Consider the following 21,629-nt stretch of genomic DNA (forward strand, 5'->3'; position numbering starts at 1 on the left):
TTTGTACAAGCAATCGGAGTGGCTAACTAGCTGTGCAATTGCTTGTACAACAGCCTTTCACGGCTGTCTCGGGAGGAGTCCTAAGCTACCAGCCAGCCGAACAAAGCCAGCATCGGCTTTGATTGGCTCTCCATTATAGTAAGCCGGAAGCAATGATCTGACATAATTTCTGGTTTACATAAAATCTTTATGGGCCAATTGTAAAAATGTATAAGCATTCAAAAATACCAATCTGGGTGTTTTGCATGCTTTCAAGTGCAGAGGAGGGATTTGGGGTATTACAGACCCCAGATCCCTCCATAAAAAATACATTTTGCATGTCTATTGCTGTCACAGGGGATGTTTACATTCCTTGTGACAGCAATAAAGTGATTAACCACTTGCCCTCCAAATTTTTGACTTTTTGCTATTAAACATGTGCAGTAAAAAAATTTTAAAAATCAACTTTCGTCATAAATTTAGGCCAAAATGTATTCTGCTGCTTGTCTTTGCAAAAAAAATCCCAATAAGTGTAAATTAATTGGTTTACATTATAGTTATAGCGTTTACATATGGTGATATATACAGGAATAATTTCTACATTTTTTTTTTACTAGTAATGGCAGCGATCAGCGACTTATAGTGGGACTGCGGTGGGCATTCTGACACTAGGGGGAACTGACTTGGTGTCACTGACATCCCAAATATAGTGATCAGTGCTAACAAAAAGCACTGACACTGTAGTAATGGCACTGGGCATGAAGGGGTTAACATCTGGAGTGATCAAAGGGTTAACTGTGTGCTGTTTCACTACTTGGACTGTGTGTGTGCTTCACTGTAAGCACATTGCTTTGTATGGCTCTGCTTGTTTGTTCCACATAATTTTTTGTAATCTGTAAAGCTACACCTTAAAGGTATTTATTTAAATCTTTGACATTCACACATACCTAATTCTGTTGCACTGTTTTCATAGGACGACCTTTTGAGGGAAGTTGCCGAAACCACATGTGAATCAGTGGGTCCACTTGTTTATTGCCTTGTGGTAAGTTTTCATGTACTAGATTCAGTTCTGTTTGCTAATCCCAGCTGGACTAAAGATATTGAACCAGGCAAAGGGGGAGGAAAAGAACTACTTGCAGCAGATTTATGTTTAAGAATGACCATGAAAAGGGCAACACAACACAACCAATTCATATGTGATCAGTTGTGATCATCTGAAATTAGCTGTGCAGTTGCCATTTTGCATGTCATCATTTTCTTTGTATTCCCTAAAGATAAATTCGATTTATGGGTATTTTATACAGCTTGGACCAATGTAACTATGTATATACCATACCTGGCCAAAGCCCCCGGAAGCTGGAAATCACTAAATTAGACACCAGTACTCCAGTAATCTCCACTTGCTTCAAGGACTCATGCCATGTGGCTGCCCTGCTGAAATATGAACCTCGAAGGACGGCCAATAGGCACAGGCATCATTCAGAAAAAGCTTTTTATTTTCCAAGCTGGACCAGTGTAACTATGTTATGAATACTCATACCTCTTCTTTAACTAAATAAGCTCATTGATCAACATAATATGAGCTATTAAATGCTTCTATAAAATGGAGTTAGTAGGTACATGGACAAAATAGGAGAGGAATAACAAAGACATATAGGGGCTGATTTACTAAATCTGGAGAGTGCAAAATCTGGTGCAACTGTTCATGGTAGCTAATCAGCTTCTAACTTCAGCTTGCTCAATTAAAAAAAGGAAGCTGATTGGTTTCTTTGGAGAGCTGCACTAGATTTTGCACTCTCCAGTTTTAGTAAATCAATCCCATAGTATTAAGACATGTAATTAAGTTTTGTTCTCAGCAAATATAAGTTTTTCAGGAGACCAGAACTGCAAAATTTAGGCCCAAAACATATGCATCACATTTCAATAATTTATATTAAATAAACAAAAATTTTTTGAATTGCACTCACAAAATTGTGAAGCTGCCAGAACACCAATTGATACTAATTGATACAAATTTAAATAAAAGCGCTGCGCTAATTCAACAAAATAATCAACACCAAAAGCATATCTTAAAAGTGAGCCCATAGAATACCGTGTTAAATTATAAAAGGTCCTGAAATGGCAAAGTGATAAGACAGTGAGAATCTTCATCCATAGATTGCAATACCTCTTCACATAATTCACCACAACGTGCTCCATTAAACAAGCTTAAACAGAGTGTATTGACTCTCTAAAGCAGAAGCATCAAATGTGTATCTGAGTCTGTAAGCTCCCACATAGGATAGTATGAGCCATCCCTAGGTCCGGCTACCCATCAGTAAAACAATCTTCCCTCCAACTTCCAAAGCATGCTAAGGTCACCTGCTGCAGGTCAGCACTGATCACCTCCGCAACCACCACAGGCTTGCTCAGCAGGTGCAATTTTAAATTTCTAACCTTTGTTAGGGCAGACAGTGTTCGGATCTAATTTGCTAATGATGAAAACTTGATAATGAAGAAATGCAAACACAGTACAGGTTAAACATTACTTCACACCCCCCTCTTAAATACCACAAAACAGGAAGAGCATGTAAGGGGTTTTAAGCAAAGAAGAGGCACTTAAAAAGTTAACCAGCAGTGTTTAAATATTTTTAAACTTGTGCTATTGGACGGGAACATATAAAAAATAATTAAGTATTAGTTATAAAGTTATCCCAATTCTGGCTGCCTCTGCATCGCTCCCTTATAATATAATAAAATCTGAGGTTGTTCCACCTTGTGTAAAGACAGGTGGGTGTTGTTCTGGGCTGTGCTCTTGGGCTCAAAGGAAATGGATTGAATGAATGATGATTTTAGTTAAATGTTTTAGCAGTGCACACATGGGGGTTGATTTACTAAAGGAATAAAGACTCTTCACTTTGGAAAATGATAGTTGACTTGGCCTAATGCATATAGTAAAGCTTTTTTAAGTAGACATAAAGGCAATTTTTTCATTTTGGATAGAGTAAAGGGGTGTAATAACCCCTGTCAGTTTTTCTTTTTTTGCCATCTCTGTCAGCTTGGGGGGGATTTCCCTTAATTTCCTGTCCCTCAGCTAAAACAGGAAGTAAGTATAAATCCCTTCAAAGTTAGAGAATCCTTGGTTGTCACCAAGGTCACCAGAACTTGTGCCCCCATTGGAAGATCCTTCACATAGTTTGCTAAGCTAAATGAACATTCAATTTGCAAAGTGAACAGTCTCTATTCTGTTAGTAAATCAAACCTCTCAGTTTCCTCGTCTTCCATTATAAAGAGTACCTCTCTGAAGAAAGTAAAGCTGAAAGTGATGATTATGTGAGTCATTTAGCTGGCATATACATGGAAAGAGTGAGGTATGGGGGTTTGGGGGTACAAAGTCAATAGAAATATTACTGTGCACAGTGAGGAATAATTTGGCACTTTACTATAATCATGTTTGTGCTTTTGTTGTTTTTTTAGGCAGCCCTGGGAATTCCTGCTGGTGCTGATGATGCTCTTTGTTTGGTAAAGTCAAAATTGTATATTGACAATTAAAGCATTTTATTTTGTTAAATACCAATACAATTGGTTAAATTCAATAACCAATTGGTTAAATACAATACAATATTTTCTTATGCAATGCTCAGTGAATTAAGCTTCTTTGGTACATTATTGTATTGAATTACAGGTAACTATAACAAAAATTTTAATTTTACCTATGCATGTCTCTGTTTACTATATTATTTGAAGATTTACATAATGTATTAATTAATTACCAATACATATATGCTAATTAAAAATAATATCTTTCAATAGGTAGCGACACTTTTGGGATCAGGCTGTTTCAAGAATTACCTTTTGGTATGTTTTTTTATTACATATATATAAATATACAAATTATTGTCAGTAAATTAGAAATGGTAGAAAAGCATAGACTATATCATGAAGCTTAGAATAGAGAATGTATGATTTCATTTTTGAATCTTTTTGGCTGCTCTGATGCCAGAATGCCTACAATTGTTACTGAAGAGACTTTTATAGATTTATCCCACTGAATGATAAATATAATAATAAATATTTTTGCTATTTTCAAGCTGAACTCCAGGCAGATATAACAAACGCTATTTAGTCCAAAACTATGCACTCAATAACATTTGTGAAATGTTTTTCACATCCTACTAGTAACATTCCTGAATCCATCCTGATTTTCTGCGGCACTCACACTGGAAGAGAGGGAGAGCAGCACATGGAACCAGTCAGGGCTCTTTTGATTTTCCCAGTGCTGTCAGTCAACGGTTTGAGAAAATGTACACAGGGACAGAACAAAGTGATGACAGTGACAGCTACAAAACAGTAGCAGATTAGTGACCAGGCATTACAGTTTAGCTGTTGCTGATCAAAGTGAGGTGTGCTAGGGTTGTCTGCATCCCAACACTGGATAAATGCAATTACTAATCATTTGTCAGTTGACAACGTTTTAGACTTGACTTTAGCATGCCATTGTAACCAGTGAAATGTGTACTGTGTGAATTACGTGTTTTACTGTATGACTAGTGTCATAATAGGGTGTGATATTGGGGGGGGGGATTTCATGTAGTGCATTCCATCATGTTTAGATTAGCCAGGGAAGTACTTCAGGGCCTGTGGCCCACTTTAATTTAACCACGTCTTCTCTATTGTATTTTTTTCATATTTTGTACACATGTGAATATCAGCATTTTTGGCCATAAAATTATAAAACCCCCAGAATATTACATATTTTCTGAAAGCAGATGCCTTGTAGAATAAAAATATCATAGTCAATTTTTTACATTGCACAATATGTGCCCAACTGTTTATCAAACACATATTTTCAGGACAAAGTATAATAAACTGAATTGTATTACCCATATATTACCCAAATGTAGCACTACCCCCTCAGGGGCCTCTGAGGTTTGAGCCCCACTAAGCTTTGCATGGCCAGGCAACACATATTTTCTTCACATCTCCGCATGCACAGAGTCAGTAAAACAGTGCTTGAGCTAGTTTTTAGTTGTTTTTTTATAAAGGGGGTTGACAACTTGGATGGGGTCTAGGGATATATGAGATGCCCCAAGAACTGCAAAGCTTGAAGACAACCTTCTTAGCGACCTGTACAAAAAGATGTAAAACCAAAGATAGCAACTGTCTCTGTTCTGTTAAGGAACACTAAAGTCCCCTTGGTGTACCTCTTCAAACCCCAGATGAATCCTCCTCTTCACCCAGCTGCACTGAGAGTATTCCCCTCAGGGCAAGGGATTCCAAGAGCTTACAATTAATCAATCCTGGATGAGAACTAGTTGGGTTTTGCACCTGACTTCCCTCTCACTTTATCTAGCCCAGGGAGTGTAGAGGTACTCACACTGTCCTGTCCTGTTAGCTTTGTGGGTTGAAGCTGCTTTCAGGCCTTTTGCTGGCTTGTCACCTTCCCATATGACTGGCTGTCCTTCCTAGGAGATGGTGGGACAGGGGACATCCTTCTGTCCAGCAACCAGCCTGTAGGTAGGCTCTCGTCCCTTGGGCCCCCTCCCAAGCTCCACACTCTAGCCTTCCTCTCAGTCCTTCTGCCTCCCAACACTGCCCACTGTTCCCAGGCTCTGCCACATTTAAGGATTGTTCTTGATCACCATGCCCAGCCTCCTGCCTAGGGGTTGGCCAAGTTCCCTCAAACATGCCAATCTGTGCTTCCTCCCCTCCTCCACCCCTCTTCCAGAAAGTTCTCTAAGTTTCTGGAAGGGTGGGAGGGCTCCAGAAGCCCCGACCTGTAGAGCATTCCAACTTGTCCTGAAGTGAACTTATTGCCTCACTCCCAGGCTGACTCATCCCAAGCAGCTACCCAGCATCTGACTAAAAAAAAACTATGCCTATCTAGATAAACCTAGAGGGCGCTACACAATTTTTGATAAAATGTAAAAGATAAGGTTGTGTTGAGTAAATAGATATCAAACATGCCAAGTCTTAAATTCGAATGCCCTTGTGATATCATGAAAAGCAACAGATTTCAAAGTCTCCCCTGTCCACCAAATCTTCTAACCGAGCAGAGATCTGCTTGGTTAGTAGCTACTCTGGCTGTATCAGAATGATGGGTCTGAAACTGTAAGTGACAAAAATCATCAGCACTTCCGGTTTCATTCTGGGCAGAGAAGATTGAGAGTGGGAGAGCCCGGGAACCACGCAGGAGAGGGTTGTCAGGGGGAGGACCGCACCACCTGCACTGTGAAAGTGATCATTGGCTGTACAGCTGCTGGATCATTTTTATTTTACAGCCAGGAGCCAGCTGAACAAAACAGGCAGAAGCTGATCATTGCTACCGCAGCCATCAACTAATGCATAACCCATTGCTCTATATACTTCCAAAAAGAGGAACTAGCTAAAAGAGAAGTTCAAAATAGTTCACAGGTTTACCTTTACAGGAGTTTTCAGCATCAGAACAAAAAATGTCTAGCTTCTTGGCTATCCAGACTTCGTAGTCCCTGAGCCTGTTTCTGAACAGACTCACCACACTGTCTCAGTCAGCTTTGTGACAAATGAAATGCCCAGCTGGTCTGCACAGGCTCCTGCCCAGTGACACACCATCTCTCAATACCTCTTGTGCAATGGCTTGGTCAGATGGCCTCTCCTTGATGCAAGGAACAAACAATCTGCTCACACATGCATACACTGCTCCAACAGCAGCGTGTATCTATGGGAAAGGAGCCCAGAATCACAGCCCCTTGAGTAAAATGGTTGTGCACACCTGCACCATCAGGATGCTGCTTTTCTGTAAGGCTAGGTTAATACTAGCCCACACACTGTGGGCTGGTTGCAGGTGCAGGAATCGATGTGATTCCCACACCCGCAACCACTGGCTCCCGAATCACTCTGCTCTTGCGAGACGCACCGGGCTGCCATTCATTCTGAATGGCGCCCCCACGCATCTCGCCCTGCAGTCTGATCGTGGATGCAGAAACCACAGGTTGGAAAGAAACCATGCAGTTTCCCTGCAACCACATTTTTAAAAAGGTGCATGTGCCTTTTTTCTGCTGTTCACATGGCACTGCAGCCCATTGAAATGAATGGGCTGCCATGCCATAGAAAATGCTTGGCCTGCACTCATGTAAATCAGGCCTCAGATGCAGATTCAGGACAGGTCTTACCAATCCTGGAGAAAAAAAACTGTTTTCTCCACTTAGAACAGATATTCCATAGCCCCTCAACCAGCATAAAGAACAGTGTTTTCACTAGAGTTGGTGTCACCTGGTGCGGTAAAACATGGTGTCACCCCCCCCTACCAAGTATAGTCCCCCCTCACTACAGACCACCCTCCCTCAGCACAGACCCCTCTCCACTAAATATAGACACTCCTCCCTCAATACAGAAATAGATCCCTCAGTACAGACCCCCTTCTCCATTACGTATTGACCCCCTCACTCAGTACAGACCCACCCACTCCACTAAATATAGATCCCCTTCCCTCAGTACAGACCCCCTCACTAAACTAAGTATAGACTCCCTCCCTCAGTATAGATCCCCCTCCTTCAGTACAAACCCCCCCTCCCTCAGTACAGACTATACTCCCTCATTACAGACCCCCTCCCTCAGTACAGACCACCTTAAGTATAGACCCTCCTCCCTCAGTACAGACCCCTTCTACACAAAGTATAGACCCCCCTCCTTCAGTACATTTCCCCTTCCCTCAGTACAGACCTCCCTCTTCACTAAGTATGGATCACCTTCCTTCAGTACAGAACCCCCTCCTGCAATATAGATCCCCATCCCTCAGTACAGTCCCCCTCCCTCAGTACAGACCCCCCTCCTTTAGTATAGATCCCCATCCCTCAATACAGTCCCCCTCCCTCAGTACAGACCCCCCCTCCTTCAGTATAGACTCCCCTCCTTTTAGTACAGACCCCCTCGATCAGTACAGACACCCTCTCCACTTGTGCTAGTAGGGAGGTGGAGGGTTGGATATGTGCTGGGGGGAGCACCTTGGGAGCAGAGAGGGCTTGTGCTTTTTGTGAGGAGTCAGATTTCAAATCCAGCCCTCACTTCTATCATAAATCCTCTCCCCTCCCAAAGTATTCCCCCCTCCCCCAGTACATATCTAACCCACCACACACACACAATCACTCCACCATCTTTTTTAACTTGCCCCCCATCCCAGTCACTCTGTCCCTCTACAATATAATAAACTTTGTACAAACGGATCAGCATGGGACATTCACAGCGGTGTTCCTTCTCCTGTGTACATGTAAAACAACCGAGGAGGGCACGTGGCTTCGGTCGGTCCACTCTGCTGTATGAGACAGGGAGACAGGCGGGGACAGAGAGACGTGGATCAGTCACTGGTGCGATGTTAGCAGTGCCCCTGCCGACCGGTGTCACTCCTCTGGCGGATGTCACCCGGGTGTAAGTATTAGTAGTGACACCACTTATAAGGGAAGACACCTAGATACCATTTAATCCTTCTAACACAGTGACAAGGCTGAGCACTGTTACAAAGGGAATGAATAAAAAGTGTCTGAGACAAGTTTTACCTCAGCTTGTCTGATGCAACCAATACATTTTTATCATTCACAGCTTAGGTAAATGGAATTTAGAAGCTGGTTGGCTGTGCTACATTTGAGACAAAGTTGAGTGAAATTTTGTCTCAAATGCTTTTTCTTCTCTCCAATAAGTCTAGAACAGTAGTCTCCAAACTGTGGCTCATGGGCCAAATGCAGCCCTTTGCTTGCTTCTTTCCGGTCCTCGGGGTACTATTCATCCCAATGATACCAACAAAGAGGCACCATTTCTTCCACTGGCACCAACTATGGGGATTTTTCCTACCACTAACACCAATGATGGGGCACAATTCCTTCCACTGATATAAACAATTAGGTACTATACGTCCAACTAATACCAAGGATGGGGCACTATTCCTCCCTCTGACACCAATGATGGAGCACTATTCATCCCACTGACACAAAGTTTGGAGACCCCTGGTCCAGAACATCTACTGCCATTTGTGCTTATTTAAATTTAGACTGTACAGTATCTCTGGTCAAAATGTAAAATCGTGTATTAATTTTCACCTTGCATGTGAAGATCCCAACACATTTACTTCCTTGAGTTCTGTGACATATATTCACTATGTCCTGTGAGTAGGTATGGCTGTCTCACACATTTCACAGAGCCTTCATTCTGAATTACAGAGGAGCTTAGGGGAGGAGGTGCAGTCAGTACAGGAATAACTGCTACATGCAGGGGTGTATTTACCACAAGGCAAACAAGGCATTTGCCTTGGGCAGCATTTTTTATGGGGCAGCACTGCCCCCTGGAAGAAGGGACATATGCGGCATGGGGACCAGGTGGGATCCGAGAGAGGCTGCGGCTGCTTGATGTGTCTGGGTGAATGCAGAGACCAATTGTCATTCCTGGGGATGTCCACAGCTGTGAAGGTGTGTCTTTCTCTCTTTCGCTGAGGGGGGGGGGTAGCACTCACAACATCTAAGGAGACATTTTAGGTAATCTTATACTGGACTCCCAAAAATAACTATTGTTTGTATTGCTATTACAATGCTGATGTTATACTGTGACCAGAGATCTTCTTTGATGGATTGAAATTGTTTTGTGGATGTGACTGGTGGATATGAATTGTTTTGTGAACTGTTGTATTTCATTTCAGACTATGCCTCCAAAAACAACAATCAATATGGCGAAATGTTATTGTGAGGTAATATGTCATATGATCTGCAATTGCATTTTTTATGTAAGGTTTTTTTTTTATTTACCCAATACATACATTACATTCACTTTCATCAAAACTTGTGGGCTGGTTTCTGGCTCTGTCCTCACCCATCTTGAAGGTTTGGCTGCTCCTCTGTAGCTTCCCACCACTCATTACTGCTCATAATGGCTATGGCACATGCTGAGCCCTGCAACACAGGCACAGAAAGCTTCCACCCAAATCTTCAAAGAATATAGGCATCTGGTGGTTCAACTCTCCAGCAACCACCAAAATGGAATTAACAGGGAATAACAGAGCTCTGAATTGTATTTTGCTTAGCAACTTCACTATTCAATAAATAAGAATGAGCGGGATATTGTCCAAGCAGAGCAAGAATGCTGTAATGTTTCACTGTTTTGGAAAGAGTGTGTGTTATCTACTGCATTCAATTTATAAAAATGCTTTATTTCTATTGGCTAATTAAACCAGGCTTAGAAGAGCCGCATTAACAGAAACACAATATAGGTAACATTGGTGCTGAGGAGCTGGCACCATGTGGGGACTACAAGAACCTGTGATAGTCTTCAAATTGATCTCTGTGCTCCTGTGAAGCACCTTGAATCCTGTGCCCAGTCTGTACGAGGCTTCAAATTCTGCCCAAGTGCCCTTTACTGGTCTTAATAATAAATGCAATATACTGCAGCAGAGATGTAGCTTGAAGCTTGTGGGCCCCGATGCTAAGTTGACCTGGGGCCCCCCACTACCACCCGTTGGTTTCACTGTGCCCCAAGATACTCCCGCCGCATACCAAAATACTTCTTCTGCTGGCTGCACATGCACACAAGGTAGGGGCAGGCAGGTCACACTCTGAACTGTTGGGTGAAAGTGGTGGGCTAGTATGTAAAAGAAGAAACTCAGAAGACCCAGCCTGGGCCCTATGGGGGGGTCATCTGACTTCCAGACTCACATACATGTCCACTGCTTTCACCCAACAGCTCAGAATGTGGCCTGCCTGCCCCTACTATGTGTGCAAGTGCATGATTGAGCAGGGTGGGGAGGGAGGGGCTGCGTTGAGCTGGGTGGGGGGGGTGAGCAGAGAGTGCACGACTGAGGAAAAAGGCTTGCCCCATCACCCTGTATAAGTGAAACTGGAAACTCAGAAGGCCCAGGCACTGAGTTTACTGAATCACCAATGCAGGCTGACCCGGAAAGCGTTTTTCCCCAGTAACAGAGCAGAAAACCTAATGGGACAGAGGCTGAACAGGCCCCTTGGAAAATGGGTGGGTCACCAGTGCAACCCCCGGAGGCCCCTAAAGCTCTTCCCATGAACACAGTGTAAAGCCTAATTTTACAGGAAGGTCGCACGGGCCCCCTAGAGCATGGGTGGGATTGCTATTGCAACCCCTCATCTCCGGTCATGTCTATATAGTTGGGCACTGCCCCTTGTAGCCATGTACACAAAGTATTTATATAGATCTGTATATGAGGTATATTGTACAGCCAGGTGATAGGAACAGGTGTATATAGTTGGGTGCCTGTAGTCATGTACACACAGTATATACTGTATATTGATCTGTATATGGGGTATATAGCACAGCTAGGTGTCACACACATGCGTATATAGTTGGGTGCTACTCCCTGTAGCCGTATCTCAGCTCTGCTCCAGTCACTATGCTGTAGAGCATGTCCTACCCCTGTACCCATCCCTCTGACCTATACCTCTGTCATGTAGCAGTTCTCTGGAGCTGAGTCGTCATAAGCCGGATGACCAGCCCTTGTCTGCCTCCTCCAGCTGCCCGGCATTGTGCACACTCTCTCCCTGCCTGGCCTAATGCAGCACAGACTGCAAGCAGGTTCGGGTCCTGGTACCACTGGGCTCAGGGGACTTCAGCCCCATGTACTGGGCCACCTACTATAGGCAGATGAGGAGGAGGAATGTGAAGCATTACAGCAAGAACTTGCTGGCGTCCCAGCAGTGCTTCTGGACTGAGTTTAACATGTTAAAGCTAATGGGACAGCTTGACAGGAAGGCCACACGGCCCCCTGAAACATGGAAGGGGTTGTAATTGTGACCACTGCGACCCCATATTGCTACACCCATGTATTTATTACATATACTTATATAGTGCTGTCAATTTACGCAGCCCTTTATATATATTATACATTCACATCAGTCTCTAACCCTCAAGGAGTTTACAGTCTAAGGTCCCTAACTCACATTCATACATACACATACTGAGGCCAATTTAGACAGGTGTTAGTTAACCTACCAGCATGTCTCTGGAGTGTGGGAGGAATCTGGAGTATCCGGAGGAAACCCACATATTGCAGCTTACCAATCCTTAGATGTGGTGGCTGCATTCATTTTTATTTCTCAGGCTTCTTCCTTTATATGCACATGGTGCTTCTTCCAGTAACACACTTTCTGTCCTAGGGTGACAATTCTCACTCACTATACTGTATCTATTAAAGAGCAGTCTTGTCACCATAGGCTGCTCAATGTTGATTAATGGCCAATTCACACCAGTGCATTTTAGTGAAGCTGTAAAATGCAGATCAATGGAAGGATATCGCAAAAACAATTTTTTGCAATGTGTTCTATTCATACCATAACATTGCGTTGCATTGCACTAAAATGCAAAATGTATGTCAATGGACATCAAAATGTTACATAGTTACATAGTTAGTCTGGCTGAAAAAATGCAAAAGTCCATCCAGTTCAACCATTAAAAAAAAATAAAGTTATAATCCTATACCCACAGTTGATCGAGAGGAAGGCAAAACACCTAGCAAAGCATGACTTAATTTGCTCCTGCAGGGGAAAAAATTCCTTCCTGATCCCCCAAAAGGCAATCGGATATTCCCTGGATCAACTTTACCTTTAAATGTTAGTATCCAGTTATATTCTATGTATCCAAGAAAGAATACAGGTCTTTATTTAAAGCAATCCACTGAGCTGGCCAGAACCAATTCTTGAGGGAGTCTATTCCACATTTTCACAGCTCTTACTGTGATGAAACCTTTCCGTATTTGGAGATTAAATCTTTTTTCATACAAATATAAAGAATGCCCCCTTGTTCTCTGTGATGACCTCAAGGTGAATAACTCTACACCGAGTTCACTATATGAACCACTGATATATTTATACATGTTGATCATATCCCCCCGTAATCTCCTCTTCTCAAGAGAGAATAAATTCAGTTCCTCTAATCTTTCCTCATAGCTGAGCTCCTCCATGCCTCTTTAAGTTTAGTTGCCCTTCTCTGTACTTTCTCCAGTTCCCCAATGTTTTTTTTGTGAATTGGTGCCCAAAACCGAACTGCATATTCCAGATGAGGTGTTAATAATGATTTGTACCGGGGTAATATGATATCTCTCTCTCTGGAGTCTTTACCTCTTTTAATACAAGAGAGGATTTTGCTCGCTTTAGAATCCACAGCTTGGCATTGCATGCCATTATTAAGCTTGTGATCTACCAGAACCCCCAGATCCTTCTCCATCACTGATTCCCCCAGTTGTACCCCCCCAGTATGTATGATGCATGCATATTCTTGGCCCCCAAGTGCATAATCTTACATTTATCAACATAAACCTTATTTGCCACATAGTTGCCCAATTAAACAGTGCATTGAGGTTGTCTTGTAAGTTGGAGACATCCTGTAAGGACGTTACTGGATTTTTGGCAGAGTAACACGTATTTTTGTATACGTGCAACATTTGTAAAAGTTAAAACATGGGGAAATGTGTATGTATTGAGATGTAGTGAATGTTTTTATTCATTTATTCTTCCCATTCATAGTAAGACCTGCCCCGGTGGTATAATTTGCAAATGAGTTGAAGCTGGGTTTTAGGATCTGGCATTTTTAGACGAGTAACAGGGGACGGGCTTTGTGCTGGGAGGGAAATGGTATAATCTCAATTTAGACTGATATTAAGGCCTCATATACAGCCTGGGCCCAGGACCTAAAGGGGTTCCACAGAGAAAATACAATGATGTAAGACTGACTTAAAAGAGAAGTATAGGATTTTCTTTTTCTCTAAATCATACTTACTTAGGTGGATGCAACATTGGTCCGATGCTCTAAGTGTAAGCAGAACAGACAGCTGTGATTGTCAGTCAGGCAGAGCGAACTGCACTCCTGCGATCCACAGGAGAAGTATAGCCAAAAGAGCTTTGTTTGTACTTTGCCTTTAAAGAAACTTTTTTATGCCTGCATTTCAGCATTGTTGTTATTTTAGAAACATGTTTGGCCAAGTTTGGGTCACTTTAACCTTGATTTGCACTATAAATGCAGTGAACAAAAAAATTATTATCAGTATTTTAAATGCCATGATCATTGTACTGGAAAAAAAATAATTTAAGAAGTGGTAAAATAACAAAGTAGTTATAGTTTTTTCTGTTTCATAGGAAAATGCTCAATCCGAATTTAGCATAACCCTTTGTGATATCATGGTAAGAACATTTTACAATGAAAAGCTCTATATAACAATATGTGCTAGGAGTGGCAAAGTGAAGTATATGTGTGCAATGCCATGCAATGATATATGCATATGATCTACTCTAGTGAGTAAAAATCTGATTGGTTGCTAGATTGCCTGCCCACATGGAAGAAAAATATATTTAAAATATATTTTAAAAATATTCTTCCCAAATATATTGACACATATTTCAAATACTACAATCTTGGCTGTATTCAATATATTTAAAAAATATATACATACACACACACACTGTATGTTGAAATGTGTTTTTTATATATTACAAAATATTTGAAAAATATTTTTCAAAATACATTTTCAAATATACAGTATGTCTTTAAAAATACATTTAATCTACATTTTTGGAATGCATTTACAAATATATAAAAAATATATGTTCAAAGTACTTTTTTATATGTTAAAACAAATTTGAAGAATATATTTAAAAAAAATATATTTTTCATATATTTTGTAATATATAAAAAACACATTTCAATATATATAAATATATTTTGAAATATATTGAACATGGCCAAAATTGTAGTATTTCAAATATATGTCAATATATTTGGGAAGAATATTTTAAAAACATATTTAAAATATATTTTTTTTCCCTGTGGGTGTTTTCTTTACTTTCAATGTCTTCTTGAATAAACCCACAAGTCCCAGAAATGAACCTAAACATGCACTATCCAAATTCAATCTATTACAAACCTGTCATGAAATATAACTGCTCTAGACTACAGATAGAATACTGATCATTTACTACAAAAAAAAAGTTTTGAAAAGTTTTGAGCCAGTTAGGATGGATCCCATCACTTCTGACGTGTTCTTTTGAATTGTATCATACTTCTAAACAATATTATTTTGGTGATACATTGGTCAGATTGCCCCTGCAGGTGAAAAGGTATTCCCCAAGCCCCTTTGACAGACATCAAAGGTTTGATTTACCCAAGGCAAATAGCCTTTTCACTTTGCAAGTGAATTTTCCCTTAGCTTAATGAATGAGGTTCTGCTGACTCCCATCATCATACCATGTGCAAGTGAAAATACAGTTTTATATTTTCTTGCATGTTATTAGATATTGTTTGCAAAGTGAATTTTCACCACATTTAGTAAACTAAGGGAAAATTCTCCTGTAAAGCGAATCATTTCGTAGATCAAAACCAGCCCTTTAAGGTTGGAGATGTGATTGTGTTACATAAGGGACGCAGAATCCATATATTACAACTACATGTACATTTTTCTGCAATCTGACAAACAATCTCATATATTATTTTGCAAAAAGGAAATAAAAACTACATCTAATTCTGATTAAAGGCATACTTTAACCCTTTTACTGCCAGAGTTGTTTTGCTCTCTTTTTTTTTTTGCATGCATGCATGGCAAAATGCCCATTTTAGGCCTGCACATCATTACCCAATTTTTTGGTAAAATATAAAAGATGAGTTGTATTGGGTAAATGAATACCAAACACAACAAGCCTTAAAATTGTGTGTGCCTGCAAAAGGGCAACACACTATGGTAGCCCAAATTGTTCATGGACCACACTCAAAAAAGCCCTTATAGATCATCGGTTTAGAGTTAACCTTGAATAACGGTACTAGAATTATTGCTTTCACTCTGGCGTGCACAGTGATACCTAATATGAGTAGCTCTAGCTCAGCTGAAGTTTTCATGTGTAGTTGCATCTGACGTGCATCTTTAAGTTCATACTTGAGCATGTGGGGAAAGGGGGCTTTAAACATTTTTAGACATTATAGAGTTGTTTTTTTAGTGATTTTATTAGACTTTTATATTTCTTTAACCTTTTCCCCTTAACTTTATTACTATCATATATGTGGACTGAAAGCCCCCATGTGATAGCACAATGAACATGACAGGTCCTCTTTAAAGAGCCATCAGAGATTTCTTAGACCCCTAATGTTACCTTTGCACCCAATTGAAGCTTATCAAATGCAGTTTATGAATGATCAGCTTCTTCCCCTCTGACAACAGCTGGGGAATGACAGCCCTAAACCTAGAATTGACTAAAGCTCTCCTTGTACCTATCATAGGTGTCCTAGGCCCCCAGGAGCAACAGCTCCTGGTAGTGGGAAGGAGGTGACACCTTCTGTTCACCTGAATCATGTTCACTAGAACGCCAACAGCTGAAGAGCTGTAAACAGACTCTCAGCTCGTATAGCAGTTGGGAGTAAGTTTACACGGCTGTGCTACCAGGGACTTATATCTGTGGCAGAGAAAGAGTTAAAGCCCATACTCCTGTTGGTATTCTTGTGGACTGCATTACCAGTGTTGCCAACCATCAGTATTTTTACTGGCAGCTTGGGCACTTTTCTCCTGCCAGTAAATGCATGCGCAGTTTCGATCCAGAGGCACCTGAGACCATCCGAGTGCCTGCTACACTGTGTTCAGGAGCCATCGGTTGTGGGGAGGGTCTGGCGGAGGCGGTGCCTGAGTGTGTCAAGTGATGTCATAGTACAAGGTAGTTGAGCAGAGCAGCTGGAACCTCATGTGTCGGTCTGCAGGACGGGAGTAAGGCAAGCCAGGAGCTGGACTCTCAGCGCTGTTTGGACTGGAATGGACTGAAGGGACCACTTTTAATAAACAAATAATTACCTGTCCCGGAGTCCAGCGATATTCTCACCCGCGCGGTCCCTTCTTCCATTCTCTCCTCCACGGCACTGACATCTCAACTGTGGGCACCAGGCTGTGACAGCTTGCGGCTTCACAGCCTGGTGCCCACTGCACATGCGCGAGTCACACTGCACCTCCTAATTAGTACGGGAGTCTCCTGGAACCTGTGAAAGTTCCCAGGAGACTGGGAGGGAGGAGGGGGCCGAATTTCCAGCTCACTTCGCCGCGGCGAACTGAGCTGGAAGTGGGAGCGAGTGCCTGTCAAAAACAGGTATCCGCTCCCCCCCAAAAGCTGCCAAATATGGCCATTGAGGTGTGGGGGGGGAGGCAAATAAATGGAGCTTCCTCTTTTGAGTGGAACTCCGCTTTAATATCTACCTTAATCATATTGTTAATTGCATCTTGTACTTGTTTGTAGGCTAAATACTGAAATTTGCACTTAAAACTGTAATTCTTTCACTTTTGGAAACATCAGTAAAAACTTGGCTGTGCCAGTACAATTTGGGTGTCATGTCAATGAATTTCAATCTGGTAGGTTGGCAACACTGTTTATTACATGTGAGCTAACTCATGTGAAAGCAAAGATGAAGAATATAGGAAGAACAATATACATATTAGATTACTGTATTAATAAGCCATAGATTCATAAAATTTGGAGTATAAATTATATCCTTTATTTGCTAACAAATTATTAAAGATGAGAATTATATATTGCTGTTGAAGGAGCCCAACATGTTCCAAAAGTTATTTATGTGTGTGTGTTTTTTTGTTGTGAATTTTCAAAAGAATTAATGCAATATAAAACAATGCATAATTATGCATAAACCCATTTTTTTACCTATGTTAAATTAGGAAAATAGTGGATGTGTTCTTAAAGGAGTGCGTGAAATTACTACAAAGACATTGGTAAGGATTTCTCCAAAATGTAATTAAATAAATGTCCATTGTTACAAATTATACTTGAAACCTTTTCAGCAGGTTCTGTTCTAATTACATTTTAGGTTAGAAATATTAAAGTACCGTATTTTTCGCTCCATAAGACGCACCTGACCATAAGACGCACCTAGGTTTTAGAGGCAGAAAACAGGAAAAAAAAATTCTGAACTAATGGACTGCAGACATAGTACAGGAGATGACCAGAGACTGCGGACACAGTACAGGAGATGACCAGAGACTGCGGACACAGTTCAGGGGATGACCAGAGACTGCGGCCACAGTACAGGAGATGACCAGAGACTGCGGACACAGTACAGGAGATGACCAGAGACTGCGGACACAGTACAGGAGATGACCAGAGACTGCGGACACAGTGCAGGGGATGACCAGAGACTGCGGACACAGTACAGGAGATGACCAGAGACTGCAGACACAGTACAGGGGATGACCAGAGACTGCGGACACAGTACAGGGATGACCAGAGACTGCGGACACAGTACAGGGATGACCAGAGACTGCGGACACAGTACAGGGATGACCAGAGACTGCGGACAGCACAGGGATGACCAGAGACTGCGGACAGCACAGGGATGACCAGAGACTGTGGATAGTACAGGGGATGACTGCTGACCTTTGGGGAGGGGGGGGAGCGGGTACCTGAATTTGACAGGTACCCGCTCCCACTTCCGCGGAGTTGTTCTTTCATCTTACCTGTTCCTCTATCCAGCCGCGCGCTGTCTTCCCGGCTTCTGTAATGGCGCTCGGCAGGACAGCCGGGTGCCCAGTGCACATGAGCGAGAAGCACTTGCGCTTTGTGATTGGTCCGGCGGCTTCTGGGATCTGTCATGTGTCCCAGGTGCCGCCTTACCATTCACAAAAAGCACCGCTTCCTGCGCATGCGCACTTGGCACCCGGCTGTCATGCCCACACTACAGAAGCCGGGAAGACCGCGCCGCTGGATAGAGGAACGGGTAAGATGAAAGAACAACTCCACGGAAGTGGGAGCGGGTATCTGTCAAATTCAGGTACCCGCTCCCCCCCCCTCCCCAAAGGTCAGCAGTCATCTCTATAAGGTCCCGCTGTAGAGCTGAGCGGCCGGCCCGGTATTCTGACACGGCGGCAGTGGAAATACCGGACCGGCCACTCCATATTCGCTCCATAAGACGCACTGACATTTTCCCCACTTTTTTTGGGGGAAAAAAGTGCGTCTTATGGTGCAAAAAATACGGTATATAAAGAATGCGATTTTCTTTGGGTTTTATCACTGGTCCTCTAACACAATTCACCTTAAACTGACTCCTAAACAAAACTGACAAAAAAACTGTGCCTACTAAGAAGAAAGGAGCTATTTATACAATTTCTCATGCTTCTGAACACCGATCTGATACAGCGAAACTCCCAGCTACGGCTTCTTCTGAAACAGACACTTCTGGAGGTGTCCATTTCTTGTGACCTCCTCTGTACTTGGAGGTATTTCCCACCAACTCCCACATCATTACTGTATCCTCTAGTACACCACTTGACAAGTATACATTTACCATCAGTACCCTCTGTACAAGGGTCTGTATGGATGGGCTTTTGTTCACTTCAAACAGGTTTTGAACCCTACAGGTTTATAGGACTGCAGAGCATGCTTTAAGCATGTCAACTGTAGATCAGGAGGTCAACTGCAGGTCCAATGCACCTGGCAATCAATTCTAAATGATCTCAGGAGCATCTCAAATTGATGCCTTTGACACATGTGCAAAGCCACAGGCCCAATATATGTTTTCACACAACTACAAAGACAAAGTAATATACTGTTTATTATGTACAGTATCTGGCTTATTATTTGCTAAAGCAATGCAATGTTATTAATAGATCATTTTTTAAAAGTAGAAGTACCCCTGAGGCCTCGTTCACACTGCACTTGCAGAAAAACTGATGGAAAATGACATGCAGATTTTACTTGCAGAGACATCAGTTTACATCAGTGTTCATGCACGCTTCAATTAGTTTTTATACGTTGCAGAAGTCTGTGAAAAAAAAATCTGCACAAAATGTTGTGGTGTGAACAGGGCACATAGAGAACAATTGATTTTGTTGTGCCCTTGAAGAAGGCATGCAAAAAAACTGATGTCTCTGCACCATAGTGTGAATGAGCCCTAAAATGCTTGAAATATCTCTTGGGATACATACTGTATGCAACTGGTTGAAATTTGTGCTCTAAACTGAGAATATGATGATGATTTCAAAGAACTGGGTTCATACGTACCAGATACCAGATTTATACTTCCTGCCACCCAGTTAACTAACTCTAGTATACTAACAAGGCCTAATCTCATTACAACACAAGTCACACTAAAGCTGGCCATGTACTGTCGGAAATTTAGATCAGTGTGTGGGCTTCCTTCCTCAACAGAAGCCAAATGCTTATTCTACTTCTGTCGAAGGGACATTTTGAAAAATTTTAATCGATCAGTGGGTGCAGCCAATCAGCTGCAGCTGCTGATCCATATAACCTGCCACTGTCAAAATATAATGTTCCGGTGGGGAATCTTTAATATCATGAGCACCGCATCCTGAACAAGCTCATGTGACTCAGTGAGCGAAACGTGTTGACTTCACAGTGTTGTGGCGCCTGCGTCCCCGGCATCCAGGTCCCTCCACGAGGTTTCACCACCTGACTGCAGCGGACACACCGGATCACCTTGTAGACCTCTCCTCCACGGATGGTTACATGGCATGCCTCCACATCCTGATCTTAGTAGTGGGAAGACACCATCATAGACAACAGCACTTGGTTGGAGGAGCAGACATCGTTCTCGGACTAAGGCATTAATATACTGGGGAAGCCCCCATCGATCGCAACTGCTCGGCTGAGCTACATATGTCAGATGTCTGTGCTTTTATCACTGGCACACAGTGATTCACCATAATTTTGTATATAAGCTATATATAGGCAATACTGCCACTACTGCTTCCATCCATGGATAATTCAGTGGACTATTCCCCACGGGACTTATATGGGTCTGTCATGCATCTATATGGCCTCATTGAGGATTGAGGGACTGGTCTGTGTTTAAGTGAACTGCAACTGCTGCCTCCTCTCCACACAAGTGCACCGTTCTGGTTGTCCAGCCATATCCATCCACTGGGTGGTATTTTGTTTACCCTGTGAGAGCAGCGTGCTGCTTCACTATTTATCTCAGTGACTATCATTTATACATGAGGATTTTTGATGACTGCCCTTCATGGGATCACGAGGATCCACCATATACACATATATGCAACCTCTGAGGACCGATCGGGTCTGCCTTTACTATTCAGAAGTTTTATCCTATCAGTCCCCATATCATCCCGATTGACTTCCATGTCCATATCACTCAATCATCATTTTGCTTCCATCTCCCATTGATTCCAATTAGATGTCATTTGACCTCATATTCTTTCACTTCACTGGTCATCTGAGTGTGTCGTGTGTGTGTGGAGTGTGGACCTGTGTGCCCGGGTGGGTGTTTTACCATATAGCAACGTCATGATTTTATAGTGCAGAGTGGAGGACATTGTCCTTTTTTGTACTTAGTATGTCATTTTCAATAAATGCTGTTTTTAAGCCGCAGCTTTGTTCTCTTGAGGACTTCTTTTCCAGTGAGTTCTTCACTCACAGGGTTTCTCTTTACGGAATCTTCCTTGCACCTCGCTAGTGCAGATGAAAGAATCTGTTATTTTTCTTTTTCTCTAAGCCCAATGACAGAATGAAGAAAAACTGAAAGTGTAATTCAGCTTAAGGCTAGGGGTAGAGAAGATAAATACAACTGTCTCACTTTGAATAAAAACAACTGAAACAGATGATTAGAAGGTTAGGCAATTAGCAGTTCAGTTTTAGGTGTACAGTCCCAGTGTGGATGAATTATAAGTACACAGTACACTATTC

At 42.1% G+C, this 21,629-nt stretch overlaps 1 protein-coding gene across 1 annotated transcript in view; it reads left to right on the forward strand.

Moving 5' to 3' along the window:
* The window catches only part of LOC149467545 (uncharacterized), a 49,593-nt gene that overhangs the window by 12,590 nt on the left and 15,374 nt on the right, over positions 1 to 21,629 (forward strand). Inside the window, exons 6-11 of the mRNA XM_089671568.1 lie at positions 953 to 1,021; positions 3,436 to 3,480; positions 3,772 to 3,816; positions 9,620 to 9,667; positions 14,070 to 14,114; positions 17,630 to 17,683. Of these exons, the coding sequence (XP_089527694.1) occupies positions 953 to 1,021; positions 3,436 to 3,480; positions 3,772 to 3,816; positions 9,620 to 9,667; positions 14,070 to 14,114; positions 17,630 to 17,683 (306 nt within the window). The remainder of the gene's footprint in view (positions 1 to 952; positions 1,022 to 3,435; positions 3,481 to 3,771; positions 3,817 to 9,619; positions 9,668 to 14,069; positions 14,115 to 17,629; positions 17,684 to 21,629) is intronic.

The sequence above is a fragment of the Staurois parvus genome, unplaced genomic scaffold, assembly GCF_062004578.1.
Source record: "Staurois parvus isolate SC_StPar_1 unplaced genomic scaffold, SC_StPar_1.0 ptg000106l, whole genome shotgun sequence".
In the NCBI taxonomy this organism is placed as follows: Eukaryota; Metazoa; Chordata; class Amphibia; order Anura; family Ranidae; genus Staurois; species Staurois parvus.